We start from the raw sequence: 16,870 nt of genomic DNA, 5'->3' as shown, positions 1-16,870 counted from the left end.
CTTGTAGTGAACACTTTTAGTAATTTCTTATGTTCATGCTATTTAAGAATAATCAATTTCTATTGTTATGAATAACAATGGAATGTGTTTTCGGGATGTAGAAGCAGGGGTTTCCAGAAACCCCGCTCGTTACACCCTGTGGTCAAGATCCATTGTTAATCGTAACAATAGAGCTATTCAATTTACACTTGTTTCAGAAATAGAAACTATGAAGTATAACAATAGAACTGGGGTGTAAATGTACTGAAAATTTGCATTACATATTTCTCGAGTATTACTGAGCAAATTGACTCATATTTTGTCAGGCAGCTTTACGGTGATGAGTAATAACGTGTTGACACTTTACAATCCTAAAGACACCTACTTTTTGTTAACTGGTACTACTTTGAATTACGAGTGGGAAAAACTACATACTTTCTTGTTCTGTCTAAATTCACCTGTAGCTTTACATATAAGTTAATAGTACTTTCTAAGGTCACCTGTAGCTTCATCTAATACAGGACATTCCGTCTAATATAAAACTAAAAAGGATGTCGTTTGATTGCAAATGAGACAACTCTCCACAAAAGACAAAATGACTGAGAAGTTAACAATTATAGGTCACCGTACGGCCCTCAACGATCAGCAAAATCCATATCCCATATCAAGCGATAAATGGCCCCGAAATGACAATATAATACAATTCAAACGCGAAAACTAATTGACTGATTTCTGTACAAAATAATAAAGGAAAAAAAATGATATATAACAACAAACACTGAATTACCGACTCCTGATTATAGTAGCTTTACATCTAATAAAAGTAACCGTCTAATGCTAACCTTTTTACATCTAATACAGGTGAGTGTGTCTAATGTTACCTGTAGCTTTACATCTTATGTAATAATGCTCCCTAAGGTCAACTATAGATTTATATCTAACACAATAATGCTTTCCAAGGTCAATTGTAGCTTTACATATTATACAGGTAATTATGGTTGGTTCTGTCCAAGGTCATCCGTATTTTTACACCTGCAATAGGTTATTCTGTCTTATATCTCATGTAGCTCTACCTCAAAAACCGGTAAGGTTGTCAATTGTCACCTGAAAGCAGGTCATTCGGTCCAAGGTCACCTGAGGCTTTATATCTAAAACTGGCAAATCTGTCTTAAGATCACATGTTGCCTTACATGTTATACAATAATTCTTTGAAACTTCACCTGTAGCTTTATAACTGCTATGGACAATTCAGCCTACGGTTCAAAATCGCCCAAATTCACCCATATGACATCCAATTTAAATCTAATTACGTCTGTCAAAGATCACCTGTAACTTTAAATCTAATACATTTTATTTGAACGCTTTGCATACCTTCACGTCTAATGCAGGTAATTCTTTTCCTAGATCTTGATCCGATTGATTACAAGTTATTTTCTTCGTCACTTTTTGGATGAAATTTTTCATTTTGTTTCCAGGCATTGTTTGCAAAAGTTCATTTAGTGTCAACATTGATAGATCTGTTTCAGCAGGTTTGCTTTCTTGTATAGATTTTTCTAAAAGGATAACATGTAACGTAATAAAACAAGGATGAGCGCAATTGAAGTATCATATATCGTACTGTTTGTCCTGCTAGATCGTTTGTTATCAAATAAAGAAAAATTACATTTAAGGTCCTTTTAAGGGGTTAATAGTTTAAATTTTTGGCGATGGGATTTCCAGATGAAACCAATTTAAAACGCAGCAAATTGACACGTTTTACTTCGATTTACTGCTACGTGTTCGTGAAGCAAATACATACTCATTATTTGGCAAACATGTTCTCAGTTTATGAACCAATGGAACTAATTTTTCGAGACTTGCTATCGCTGGCTGCCTCTTTAAAAATGTCATTTAATTTTAGCATTGATATGGAACACAAGATAGTTATATAGCTATGTAGAATAGAACGTAGGTACATATATCCTTCTTTGAAATCAATGGAGAAGTTTCACTACAATAGAATAATGAATCACAAAACTATAAATGAAGTCAGAGATGTGCATGATTGATCTATATATTTTAAGTCATATTATTTTAAAAATTTAGCAAAAGCAAATTTCAAACAAACAATATCCGTAATTTCATGCCAGTCAAAATACTGACTAAAGAGGTTTTCAGAAATGTTACGAGAAACTAAACATTTCTTTTTAACTATATTTGTATTTGAAGTGAGTGTTCCATTGAATTCTTAACAAAAAGTAGGCGGTGGTCAATTTTAAGATAGGTAAAAAATATAACAATAATACCGAACTCCAAGGCAAATTCAAAAAGGGGAAGTTTATAAACTGACGAAATCAAACGCTATCAATCAACTTTTTAATATCACACTATATTTTCACCATTTAATATTTCTTATAAAAATTCTATGCTTCATTGATCATGGTTAAAATTTCATTTGCCAAGTTATAGAAGATTTGCGTACAACTGACGTGATATAAAAATTTAACTTCTCGGCGGAATACATTAAGATATTATCCAAATGTCCAGAGGATAGTTTCATTTGAATGCCATGGTTAAATTTCAGGTCAATGTTTTTAATGTTAAGGTTATGTAATACTAGTATTACAATGTCACTTTATATAAACATGTTAATTTTTAGATATCAACTACTAGTATCCAAAGAATAACTCAAGGTGATAACGTAACCTCGATATCATGTCCAGTGACCGCCTCGGTGGTCTCGTGGTAGCGTGTTCGCCTCGAGTGCGGAGGTCGTAGGTTCGAACCCCGGCCGCGTCAAACAAAAGACTTTAAAAAGGGTATTTGCTGCTTCTCTGCTAAGCACGTGGCATTACGGAGTAAGAGCAAAGACTGGTCGTCTCGGAGTCAGAATAATGTGTCCGGGAAAGGTGACATGTCTTCCTGCGGACTGTTACCTCGTGAACTATAGTACGTTAAAATCTGCGTGTCGGTCTAGTACAAAGTAAGGTAAATACTCATATTACATTAACATGTTCTCGTCCTGAATTATGCATATTAATTTGCCGCTGGACGTTAAGCAGCCATCCATCATCATCCTCATCATCATGTCCAGTGATCTGCATGGTAATTACTTCTTTGAGTTTCATTAAGGAAGTTTTGCGTTAAGTCTGATTTTATTGGTGAGTGCATTGGCAATTTAACAGTTTATCAATCTTATAACCCCCAGATATTTCACTATGCTTCGTTAGATTTGTATCGTCGCAAAGTTTAGTATTAAAAAGAATTGATATTTAGACATTATATCATTATATCATTCGACTTTATTCTTTAGTGGTCTTTTTTTTTAGGGTTTAACTTAATACCTTGCTTGATAATTGACATAAAGTATTGTGGTTACTACTAAACACTAGCTATAAAAATGAAAATAAAATTTTACAAATTACATGCGTTTGAAGCGTTTTCTTTTTGCATATACCTTCATCGGAAACGCCCAAAGCAATAATTGTTCAGTTTTCAGTCAATGTTCAGACTTATCCGCTGCGGTAAATTAAATACTGCTCAGATAATACGCTTGCAGTCAATTCAGAACTGTTCAGTGACTTTTAGACAATTCAGTATGATGTTGATGTGCACAGGTAGATAACAACTACTGAACAGCATGATCATAGACAGAACATATCTTAGTTGCAAGCGAATTGTCTGAACAGTACGGAATTTACCGCAACGGATAAGTTTGAAAATAGACTGAAAGACAGATAATGACTTAATAGTTTATTGTTTAGTCATTTAAGAACGTTCAGATCAAAATTACTGTTTTTGATCAAAACTGGTTTACTGGTGGATGTCTGAACAGGATACATTACTTATACTGAAGTACTGGACTTAATCAGGTACATAGTTGTTTGAGTTCAGATTTTCTATCTGGTATACGGAAGAGCCATTTTCCATTGCTGATTGTAAATGCATTAACTAGCGACATGTTTTCGTGGTGTTAGATTTTTAGATACCAGTATAAAAGTCTGAACTGTAATTTTACCATTTGTTTCCGATTGTGACATTTGTACCTAGTGTGAACTCGTATGGCGGATTTTGTATGCATATCGGGAGACACTTACTCTGTCGACGCACCCGGTCTCGCTCCTTTGGAACATAATGCGATTCCCTCCGTTTATGTTTGTTACCTTGATTTGTCTCTTCCTTATCGATTTACGAGATTTGAACATCGATAAACTACTGTCGCCTTAATTTAGTTATCTGCTTTTGTATCTTTTACGTTTTTATTGTATGTGAAAAGTACCAATTTCTCAAGTTACCTTGTGAATTATTCAGCTTCTTTGAAATGGGTCGACTTTGTGAACGTTTTTCCATTTTCATTTTATCATTCTTTAAAACAGAATTCTCCTTCCTCTGTCGATGGATCGTTGTAACCAGGACTGCATTGTTATCCTTATGGTAAGGACTATTGCTTCCCTCAACGTTCTGGACGTTCAAAGGATTTACAAACCTAAAATTGAATCATTTTTTTGTACACTTACAACGCTTAAACCCAAACAATTGAGAGTCGAGGAGTTATATATGACATAAGGGACATGAAAAGGAGTTATACAAATCCACCTACAGTAAACTTTACCTGTGGTAGTTGGAACATTAGTTACTTAAGGTTCATCATAACCTTTTAGCAAATAAGGCCGTACACCACAAATTTCACTCTGAGTACAGACAAACCTGTGCACCTGGAAAAGTTTCGGAGCATGGCAGGACTTATATATATGAAATTTAAATGCATTTTAAGTTTCAGAATATTAAAAACTTAACTGGATTTTGCTATTCATTTTTGTTCGTTCCTGCAGAAGATGCCAAATAAACTAAGTTGGAAAAGAGGTTTGAGAAGTTCACAATATATGGACAATAGACATCTGGATTTTAAGAAAGTTGTTATAAATCATGTCGGTACCGCAGCATTTGTACATAGCTGATCATATCCTCGGGGACTATCAGTTCAACAGCAGACATTTTGTAAAGAGTTTCCTGTGTGAAACTGAAATATCCAAATCAAGAAAAAGGACAATTATTGTATTTCATATCCGTTAACTTTGTACATTTTCGCAGTATAACTAGAGAACACTTGATAATCTAAAGTAAAAATTTCAAATTAACAATGTTATTAAATTTTTATTACATTAAATACCTAACCTTCATAAATTTAGATATCAGTTCACTCGCTGCATTTTTCAGCCGGAAACCAGCCAGAAAAAAAGAACCATACCCCTGTGACAACCTCTCCCACCTAACGCATGCGCGCCATAAACCTTTTATCATTTTGTCCGGTTCCATGGTGTATGCTGCACGCTTTGTCTGAGAAGGAATAAAGTTTTTTTTCAAAACCATGTTTTTCTTGATAGAAAATTATAGCTTTTAATTATTTTGTAATATTAATTTGTATTATTATTGGTATTATTCAGGTTATATATTTTAATTTAATTTATCTGAATATAAATGGTTGATAAAACACCAATATAGTCAACGCAAGAGGTAAGTGAAACACACACACAAGTGGTTTGTTGTCCTCTTGGCGTTCGGTCACTCATTCGGATAAGTTTTGGGATAGAGGTATGGGATCTCAGTTTATCCCTGGTGTTTCTAGTGTGAGTCTGGAACAGGACCCAGGCCCTGTTAGAACTTTGCCCTTCACTTCTGGTGCTAGTCAGTTGAGGTTATCTAGGCCTAGTAGGGTATCTCATAACGTAACCAGGCCTAAAGAGATACCAATGTTTCCTGTTTCTTGCACAAGTATGCAGGAGACGCTTCCAGTTGGTATCAGGAGTGACCCCTTTTCCAGGACTAGGTGGCCTATAAATTTTGCCTACCCTCCCATGGCTATGGGTATGCCCACCTTGCCTCCTTATCCTCAGCCCTTCGATCCGTATTCGGCTCAGTCAGTCTGGTCTGGTCAGGGATCCCGTGGAAAGCAGTCCAGAATCATCATCTTTTAAGTATGAGATAAAGACTCTAACCACTTCTATCCATAACATGCAAGCATCTGTTAATGCAAAATTCATTGAGTTTGGTAACAGGCTTGCCCTTATGGAGTTTAAGGGTCTGTCTCAGGATCCTCCATAGGATCCTCCCACACTTTCTAGACATCTGGTGGAAGATGATTCTGTTTCCTCAGCTCCAAGAAGACAAGAACTTAACTTTCTTGAAGACCAATGTGCTTCATCTGATAATGACAGTGTTGGGAGCACAGAGAAAGATGCTATGGATACTAAGGAGCCTTCTTCAGGCAACTCCTCAGAATGTCTTAGGAGTCTAATTTGTTCCATTCGTAGGGATTTGTCGGATATGCCCATGTATACTCCACCAAGGGTTTCTAATGTCCATTCAGGTTTTTTGGCTTGCTCTTGTTTAGTCAAGCCAGATTTAAAGGGTATCATTCTTTTCCAGAGTCGGGTCATTTCACAACAGCTTTGGCTTTTGTTAACTCGTCTTTGGCTGAGAACCATGCTAACACCTGGTGATAGTAAGTTCTCTGGTTTCGGACCTGCCTATTATTCAGGGAAAACCAGATCCAAGATTCATGGATTTTTCTTGGGTATGTCTGCTCCAATTTTTGAAAAGGTTTTTTTTCTAGATTACTGGGTTCGAAACCTGTGAACGGCCTCAGACTTTCTCAGTATTCATATGTAAAATCAGAGAATAATCTGAGGTTTCTAACTTATGTTCTTGAGACAGCTGAACACTATTTGGCGGCAGCTTGGTCTCTTTTAAAGGACACAGGGGTGGAATTTTCAGACTTGAAGTCTTTGCTTCTACAGGTAGACAAGAGTCTTGGAATTTCTCAATTCCTTATTCTTGACACCTTGGCCAATTTTATTCTTGCTAAGAGACAGGAGATTCTTGCTACATCGACTGTCTCTGAAGCTTTCCAGGAGAGTCTTCTAAGGTCTTCTCTGTCTTAGGACAAGTTGTTCTCTGTTTCCTTTGATCAGCTACAGGAGGAGGTGAATAAGGCTCCTCCTGTTGTCAAGGTGGATGTTAAGGTCACGGATGGAAAATGAATTGTCAAGACAACTAAGATTAACAAACCTTCTTCCTCTCATCAGCCCAAGCCTTCTTCCTCTCATCAGCCCAGGGCTTCTTCTTCCTCTTCTTCTTCACAGTCTATGAAGAGATCGGCTGTCTCTTGTCCTAACCTTTCAGGTGGCAAGAAAGCCAAAGTTGTAAAGGGTAAGAAGCAGGGTAAGTGATGTGTTGTCCCCGCCGTTAAATCCATCCCCACTGGAAGAGGAACATTATACAACTCCTCTTTCTCATCTTCCAGTTGGAAGCAGGCTTTCCCACTTTCTATATCATTGGTCTCTGATAACTTCAGACAAGTGGTGCTTTCGATTTTACGGGGGGATTGGAGCTTCCGTTTTTGGAACAGTCTCATATTTCAATCAATCTGTCAGTGACAAAGGATTCTCAAAAGAATCAGTTGTTGCAAAAAGTTAAATCACAAAAATACTGAACTCCGAGGAAAATTCAAAACGGAAAGTCCCTAATTAAATGGCAAAATCAAAAGCACAAACACATCAAACGAATGGACAACAACTGTCATATTCCGGACTTGGTACAGGAAGATGAAGTGAACATTCTAGTTCAGAAGGGTGTGTTGGAGGAGGTAAATCCTCCTTTTCATCTAGGGTTTTATTATCCAAGAAGAACGGGAAAATGAGACCGGTTCTAGACCTTTCTGTTCTGAATCAGTATCTGGTGGTCCTACATTTCAAAATGGAAACCAACAGATCAATCAAGTCGACACTTCATTAAGGAATTTGGACGACCTCTCTAGATTTGATGGATGCTTATTTTCACATCCCGATTTCTCCCAAGTTTCGTCATTTCCTGAGACTGGTTTGGGCAGACAAATTGTACAATTTCAAGGCTATGCTTTTTGGTAGCAATACACAGTTAGGAAAAAATCTTAAAATTGACACTCATAATTTTTAACCACCCTCTTTTCCTTCCTATCTAATAAATAAGGCTTACTATTTGTGTTATGTATGTGTATATTTCTGGAAAGAGCATCTTCCATAGATTTTATTTTCATTAGTTAAAAAGGTGAAATATAATCTCTTTTTGGTGTAACCATGGCAACAATCTGCATTTATTTGATACAAAATATTGCAAAAAGGGGGGTGAAAATGTCACAAAAGTCTCCAAAACTTGATCCAAAGTAAAATTTCTATCAATTAGAGTGATACCTTTCCTGAAACCATAGACATTTATCTATCAAGAGGTCCAAAAATATTCATATGCCTTTCTGCTCGTTTTTCCATAAAATTGAATTGAAAAGATCGAGCGTAAAATCTTTGTTGATAAACACTACAATAATTTCTGGACCTATGGGCGGTACGGATAGGAAAATACGGATTGTCAAACAGAAAAATGGCCTATAAAACATGCTAAAACAATCTAAATGTTCATATAAACCCACTTCGAAGGCTATATTATTCTTCAACTATCTAAAAATTAATTTTATTGTACAAAAACTTTCATATTTAAAAAATTCACCATGGCCATAATGCGAAACTAAACTTCTTACTGTGTATTGCTACCTTTGGCCTTTCTACTGCTCCCCTAGTTTTTACCAGGATTTTTCAGACTGTGGTGTCTTATCTTCAATCCAGGCGGTACTCATTCACTCCTACCTAGACGATTCTCTTCTGGAGGAACACAGCAATTTGGCTATCCAATTACTCCTGAAACTGGGTTTTTTATTTCATGGGGAAAATCAGATATAATTCCCAGTCAGAATTTTATTTTCCTGGGAGAACATTTTCAGACGGATATGGGTCTAGTTCTTCCTCCAGAAGAGAAGATAATAATAATCTTTATTGCAAAATTACACCCATAAGGGTCAAGCAATACAAACAATTATACATTTAAAATACAATGCAATACAATGTAATACAATACAATACAAGAGTGCACACGCTGAAATGTCTCGCCTTCTTTACTAATCATTGATATTATGTTGATAGTCCTAAATATAAAGCTTTATTACAACTGTCACATAAACTTAACATTAACCAAGTAACCTTAACATTGACCAATGAACCATGAAAATGAGGTCAAGGTCAGGTGAACCATGCTAGGCAGGCATGTACAGCTAACAATTCTTCCATACAACAAATATAGTTGACCTATTGCTTATAGTTTAAGAAAAACAGACCAAAACACAAAAACTTAACACTGAGCAATGAACCTTGAAAATGAGGTCAAGGTCAAATAAAACCTGCGTGACTGCCAAATAGATCATAAAATATTTCCATACACCAAATATAGTTGAACTATTGCATATAGTATTAGAAAAAAAGACCAAAACTCAAAAAACTTAACTTTGACCACTGAACCATGAAAATGAGGTCAAGGTCAGATGACACCTGTCCGCTAGACATGTACACCTTACAATCATTCCATACACCAAATATAGTAGACCTATGGCATACAGTATAAGAAAAACAGACCAAAACACAAAAACTTAACTATAACCACTGAACCATGAAAATGAGGTCAAGGTCAGATGACACCTGCCAGTTGGACATGTACACCTTACAGTCCTTCCATACACCAAATATACTAGACCTATTGCTTATAGTATATGAGATATGGACTTGACCACCAAAACTTAACCTTGTTCACTGATCCATGAAATGAGGTCAAGGTAAAGTGAAAACTGTCTGACGGGCATGAGGACCTTGCAAGGTACGCACATACCAAATATAGTTGAACTATTGCATATAGTATTAGAATAAAAGACCAAAACTCAAAAACTTAACTTTGACCACTGAACCTTGAAACTGAGGTCAAGGTCAGATGACACCTGCCCGCTAGACATGTACACCTTACAATCATTCCATACACCAAATATAGTAGACCTATGGCATACAGTATAAGAAAAACAGACCAAAACACAAAAACTTAACTATAACCACTGAACCATGAAAATGAGGTCAAGGTCAGATGACACCTGCCAGTTGGACATGTACACCTTACTGTCCTTCCACACACCGAATATACTAGACCTATTGCTTATAGTATCTGAGATATGGACTTGACCACCAAAACTTAACCTTGTTCACTGATCCATGAAATGAGGTCGAGGTCAAGTGAAAACTGTCTGACGGGCATGAGGACCTTGCAAGGTACGCACATACCAAATATAGTTATCCTATTACTTATAATAAGAGAGAATCTAACATTACAAAAAATCTTAACTTTTTTTTCAAGTAGTCACTGAACCATGAAAATGAGGTCAAGGACATTGGACATGTGACTGACGGAAACTTCGTAACATGAGGCATCCATATACAAAGTATGAAGCATCCAGACCTTCCACCTTCTAAAATATAAAGCTTTTAAGAAGTTAGCTAACGCCGCCGCCGCCGTAGCCGCCGCCGCCGGATCACTATCCCTATGTCGAGCTTTCTGCGACAAAAGTCGCAGGCTCGACAATAATAGAACATATTTTAAGACTTCAATTTTAAATTTATGTAAAAAACACAATCATAAGCTTGTCTGACATGGGTCTGACCCCCTCAGTTCTAAAGACTGCTTAATAAAGACTCCAATATGACAAATAAGTTCAGGGATGGGGTTTAGAATGTGTTTTAGTTTATTAAATGCATCAAGATGTTGAAATAATGGTACATAGTCTTTTAGATAAGCAACAAAATTGGAACGCAATGATATGTTAATGTTACAATACAAAAAGAAATGAAATTCGTCATCTAGGACTCCACATTTTTTACATAATCTTTGTGCTCTTGGAATGTTTCTGTACCTTCCCAATTCAATGCCTAGGGAATGATCACTGAGTCTAAATTTTGAGAGAAACTGCCTATGTATAAAATTATTGCAATTTAAATATTCCTCAGACTGACAATTAGTTTTTAATTTCCCATAGAGACAAAGTTTGGATGAGGTATCCAATTTTGAAAGTTTATTTAAAGTAGTTTTTTCATATTCCTCTGAAACACACTTTTTAATATTACATTTTAACACGTTTTTTTATTGTTTAAAAGGTACATTAATATTAGATTAATTTTCTGGGTTTATTTTCATATCTTTAAAAATTGTATCTGCAAATGAGTACCAAGAATAAATTCCTGCGGAATGTAAATTTATGTTTGTTTGTAGAGATTCTTTAACCAGGGGATTAATATAATTACAGTTTATTCTATAAAAATACATGAGTGTTTGAGTTTTTATATAAGAGTCCAAAGAAAATCTACCTAATTCTGATCTAGCACCTATGTTAGTGGCTGTCTTTTTCAGTCCTAATACTGCTTTACAAAATTTAGAATGAACCTTCTCTAAAGGATATTTTTCTGCTAATGCAAGAGTATCACAAAAAGTATTATTTACAGCAGCTCTATTAGATGCCCTAAAAGCTGACTGAAAATTATCCATAAACCAAATTTCAGAGTTGTAATCGTTAATCAAGGTATATAAGTTAGTCAGTGCTTTAATGCAGTTTTCAACTGTCCCAGCTTGTCAATTTCTTCAGCTGGTGAGTTTCTTGATTTCAATCAAAGGCGTCATTCCACTAGGACGTCTACACATTCGTCCAATCCAGTGGTATCTGACGGAGTTTTGGCACCCAATTTCTCATCTGTGGGAGGCACTTGTTCTAATTCTTCCTCGAATGTTACCATATCTTCAGTGGTGGCTTCAGGAGAAACACCTTCTGAAGGGAGTTTTGTTGTATCCTCAAGACCCCATTCTATCTTTGTTCACAGATTCGAGCTTGATGGGTTAGGGAGCTTATCTAGAGAGCAAAATAGCTTCAGGTCTTTGGTCAGGTGCTCAGTTTGAAGAACACATCAATCTTCTAGAGATGAGAGCTGTGTCACTTTCTCTCCTTCATTTTCAGGCTGGGATTCAGGGTCAGTCACTTCTGGTTGCCACGGACAACTCCACAGCAGTGGCTTCAGAATCAAGGGGGACTCATTCCTTTTCTCTGTATCTTCTGTGGAAGGAAATTCTTCTTCTGTGTGACAGTCTCGATATAATCTTGTCAGTGAGACATGTTCCAGGCAGTCAAAATCTTCTGTCTGATGCTCTTCCTCGTTCACGTGTTCCAGTGAACACCGAATTTGGAACTTCATCAATCAGTGTTTCAGGAGATCACTCTTCGTTGGGATCGTTCTCATATACTAGTAGATCTTTTTGCCACCAGTCTGAATTGCAACTTGGAGATTGACGTTTCCCCCATTCCATACGAATGTCCTATGAGAACTTTGCTTTTGTACCTAGCCTCGTCAGCACAATTAAGACCTGTTGGTTCTTCTAGGTTGTTCATTCCTATTAAAAAAGGAATTTCTGACATTTCTGCTAAAACCATTTCTACCTGGATTTGCAATACTGTCATGTTGGCCTATAAGTCTGCTTGTCTGAAGTTTTAGCTAAACATCAAGTTAAGAGCCTTAGTCTCTCTTTGGAATATATTTAATTCCTCCTCTATATCGAAAATCATGTCAGATGGTTTTTGGAGGTCAGATAGTGCCTTTTATAACCAGTATTTACGCTCTATGCCTCATCATTGTGACAACCTCTATTCTTTATGACCCTTAGTTGCTGCTCAACAGGTTGTTTTTCCTCCTCCTAGTGAGGGGGGTTCAGCGCTTCGTTAAATTCTGTTTATCTAAATTTATGAAGGTGAGGTATTTGATGTAGTTTTGTAAATTAAATACTCACCTTCATAAATCAGAGGTCCCGACCCCCCCCTAAACCCCCCGTCCCCATCCCCCTTAGTGTCTGTCAGTTCAAGAAACAAATGATGAAGGTTTATGACGCGTATGCGTCAGGTGGGAGTGGTCACAGTGGTATGGTTCTTTTTTCTGGCTGGTTTCCGGTTGAATAATGCAGCGAGTGGACTGATATCTAAATTTATGAAGGTGAGTATTTAATTTACAAAACTAAATTTTAATTCTTAAAATTAGATTTTTCTATTACATGGAATTTAAGCGGATCTTTACTGAGTTTAGCAATAAACTGTGATTAATATCAGTTCTATAAAGAGAGGCGAAGGATACCAAAGTGGTTCTCTTCACAAACAAAAGCTGGCCGACATGATTGAACCAATGTAACATAAACGTTAAGGTAGCACTCCACAGTTAGAAAAAAACATTAAAATTGAACCACAAAATGTTTTATCATCTTCTATTCCTGGCTTTCTAATACATTAACCTAACTGTTTGTGTTATACATGTGCATATGTATGTAATCAGTATCTTCCATAGATTTGGTTTTTAAAAGTTAAAATGGTGAAATATAATTCCTTTTTTGTGTATCCATGGCAACATTCTGCATTTATTTACCATAAAATATTACAAAAAGGGGGGTAAAAAAGTCACATATTCCCCCACGATTTGGTTCAAACTAGAATTTCAATGCCTTTCAGTGATACCTTTTCAGAAACTGTTGATATTAATCTACCAAATGATCAAATAAAAAATGGGTGTCTTTCGCCTCATTTTTTCGTAAAATTTAATTGCAAAGTTCGTGCGACATAAAGTTGGAAAAAAACATTACAATAATTGCCGAACCAATATTTGGTATGGATATGAAAATACGGACTGTCATACAGAAAACAGCCCATATTAAATACATTACATAATCTTGATGTTCCTATAAACCCACTATGAAGGCTATTTTAATCTTCAGCTATCCAAAAATGAAATTTTATTCTACACTAGCTATCATATTTGAAAAATCCACAGGGTCCAAAATGCGAAACTACACACCTAACTGTGGCGTGCTACCTAAGTGGTATTAAACACCAACAAACAAACGTAAATATATGTAGGAACCTTCAGATACATAATGGAGGCCTCAAACTGAAAACTGAATTATTTTCTACTATTTGACTTTCCCTGGAGCACACGACCTTGAATGTACAAGAATTATAGTTTCATGTTTAAGAACTCCCGTGCTGTATTTACGTCATACCACTACCACATTTGTGTATTCCTTTGTCGGCCAGTACGAACACACAATGCATTCCGAGGACTTGAAATTTATTTCTTAACCTAGAAATACTCATTTATCTTTTTCGAAATATCAACCTACAAAGATGAAAATAGAAATCTCAAAATAGAATATTATTATATTACAATTCTAAACGTCCACTCACCTATCCAAGATATTTCTATGATTCTTTGACTGTTTTCCTTTACCTGTACTTCGAGTTGATACCTTGCCATCGTGAATGTTAGGAAGTTTAGGTTTAAGCTGACCTTCAGAATACTTCTTGTTGGACAAAGACTGATTTTTCTGATGGTGCTGTTTGGCCAACTTTAAAACAGATCGTTCTAAATTTAAAATTGAGTTAAATTCGCTTTTCCTGTCTTTACTGTATAAGCGTTGACAAGGTGGTTGCTTGTAGGTATCTGCGATGTTTTCGCTACTACCTTTTGTTAGTGTTTTATTGCTAAGATTTCCATACTGTTGACTCTTCCGCAGTACAGTTTCTACTCGTATAAATGGGTCTGAATCGCACTCACTTGTAGAATTCATTGACGAATAAAGTTCATTTTGCAGACTTGGTTCGGAATAGTCATTTATTACATTATTTTGTTGATAACCTCTTGCATCTAACACTTGGTCAGAAGCTGAATAATTTTGTAGACAACCACTTGCATCCAACACTTGACCGGCAGTAGAGGCATTTTGTCGATAAACACTTGCATCCAACATTTGATCGGTAGCTGATGAATTTTGTCGACAAGCGCTTGTATCCAACACTTGATCGGCAGTTGAGGAATGTTGTCGATAACCACTTGCATCCAACACTTGATCGGCAGCTGATGAATTTTGTCGATAATCACTTGCATCCATCACTTGATCGGCAGCTGATGCATTTCGTCGATAACTACTTGTACTAAACACTTGATCGGCAGCTGGGGAATTTTGTCGATTATCACTTGCATCCAACACTTGACCGGCAGTTGGGGAATTTTGACGATTATCACTTGCATCCAACAATTGATCGGCAGCTGATGAATTTTGGCGATGATCAATAGCATCCAACACTTGATCGGAAGTTGAAGAATTTTTTCGATACTCAATTGCATCAAAAACTTGATCGACAGCTGAGGAATTTTGTCGATAACCACTTGCATCCAACACTTGGTCGATAGCTGATGAATTTCGTCGATAACTACTTGCACCAAACACTTGATCGGCAGTTGAGGAATTTTGTCGATAACCACTTGCATCTAACACTTGGTCGGGTGCTGATAAATTCTGTCGACATCCACTTGCATCCAACACTTGACCGGCAGCTGAGGAATTTTGTCGATAACTACTTGCACCTAACACTTGATCAGGAGCTGATAAGTATCCATTTTTAATCAAGTAATCTTGAGATATGATAAGGTGATTTTCCGGAGATTCCAACTCTGAGATTATGTTATGTTTCATCTCACCATTTACACATGAAATGATTTCTTTCCGATCAAAACTCGGTTCTTCTCTATGAATTATTTCAACATTTAATCCCTCAACATTTCTATTTTGAGGTAATTCTGAAATTGTTCCATCACTCACTTTATTCTGATGTCTGTCTAAAAACTTGCTTTCTATTTTATTGTGTGTTTGCCTATCCAGTATTTTAAAGCGGCTGTTTACTCTCGTGATAATATCGTTAGCATTCCCTTCGATACCTTCTGTTAGTGGCATACCATCTTCTGGAACGTTTAAAGTCTTTGTTGACACCTCTGATTTTTCTATGTAAGCACCCAGTTGTTGAAGAAAGGTTGAACTTGTATATTTCTTTTGTTGCATGTAGTGTGACGAAAGATGCATTCCATCTGAATTAACAAGAGTGTGTGTGTAATATATTTCATTATGTATTCTTATGACAAATTATTTTAAACATTTTGCCATCTTTTATTTATGCAAAAAAAACTGTAGTGAGGCAGGGTTTGAAATAACTTTTAAACTGATATTCGGCTTTGAGCGTTCCTAATGAAGGTAAATCCAGAAATGCCCTTAATTCGGACGCATGAAATTTATAACGTGTTGTTTTCATTTTTTTTTCATAGGGATAAATATCAATCAAACAATATCTCCAAACTGCATGGAATAATACAAGCCACATTTTCAAAATTCAAATAGATTATGCATGTATCAGTCGATTATTTTATCAAATGTTTGAATTAGAATATCACTTTTAGAACAAATATGTAACTTGTTAATAAATAAGTTCTTCTTTCTACTGATCTTAAATCATTCGGTATCACAGTGATATATTATAGAACAAATTTATGCTATTCGATTTCAGAAAATGATCGGTTTCTGGTGATTATGAGAAACCTTATATAAACACTACAAGTATAAACCCAGTTATCAAATAGATATCTACCGTTATTTTCATCCTTAAACGCCTCTAAACCCTCGTCAGATATTGAGGCACGATCGCCATTACGAAGGTAATTCTCCACTGACAGGTAATTATCTCTGTCTGAAGATGTTTGATCCGAACTAGCATCATAGCATAACATTGCTTGTTCGCTACCAAAAAGCTGTTTTAAGGTTTCTCGGCGTCGACGGCGAAACTTGATTTGTGAATCAGGTCTTTCCGGAGGGATGGAGTCTTCCTCATTATTGGCTCCTTCTTCTGCAGAGCTGTCATCAGGTGATATCAACTCTTGCTGCTTTCCATCTCGAACCTGTTTTCTCTTCTTCCTTCGTCTTCTTTTCCATCTGTTGTACCGTTTGTCGGTATTTGGTTCAAAATAAAAGTCATTTCTTTCAGAAATGTCTGAAAACAAAGCACGACACTATTTGAAAATTTAATTCCAGCTACCAAACAACCTAACGTTTTCACAAAAAGATATATGGAATATCTGCTTTTATGTATTAAATGCTATATAAGTTG

At 36.2% G+C, this 16,870-nt stretch overlaps 1 protein-coding gene and 1 long non-coding RNA gene across 2 annotated transcripts in view; both read right to left on the bottom strand.

The window, feature by feature from the left end:
* The window catches only part of LOC127711450 (uncharacterized), a 344,411-nt gene that overhangs the window by 164,557 nt on the left and 162,984 nt on the right, over nt 1-16,870 (bottom strand). The window lies entirely within an intron of this gene.
* The window catches only part of LOC127711060 (uncharacterized), a 31,199-nt gene that overhangs the window by 6,354 nt on the left and 7,975 nt on the right, over nt 1-16,870 (bottom strand). Inside the window, exons 8-11 of the mRNA XM_052217023.1 lie at nt 16,355-16,753; nt 14,123-15,800; nt 4,254-4,444; nt 1,351-1,532 (exon numbers count right to left, since the gene is read on the bottom strand). Of these exons, the coding sequence (XP_052072983.1) occupies nt 1,351-1,532; nt 4,254-4,444; nt 14,123-15,800; nt 16,355-16,753 (2,450 nt within the window). The remainder of the gene's footprint in view (nt 1-1,350; nt 1,533-4,253; nt 4,445-14,122; nt 15,801-16,354; nt 16,754-16,870) is intronic.

This window comes from Mytilus californianus, unplaced genomic scaffold (genome assembly GCF_021869535.1).
Source record: "Mytilus californianus isolate M0D057914Y unplaced genomic scaffold, xbMytCali1.0.p SCAF_1, whole genome shotgun sequence".
Lineage (NCBI taxonomy): Eukaryota > Metazoa > Mollusca > Bivalvia > Mytilida > Mytilidae > Mytilus > Mytilus californianus.
This window is presented reverse-complemented; position numbering and strand designations above follow the sequence as displayed.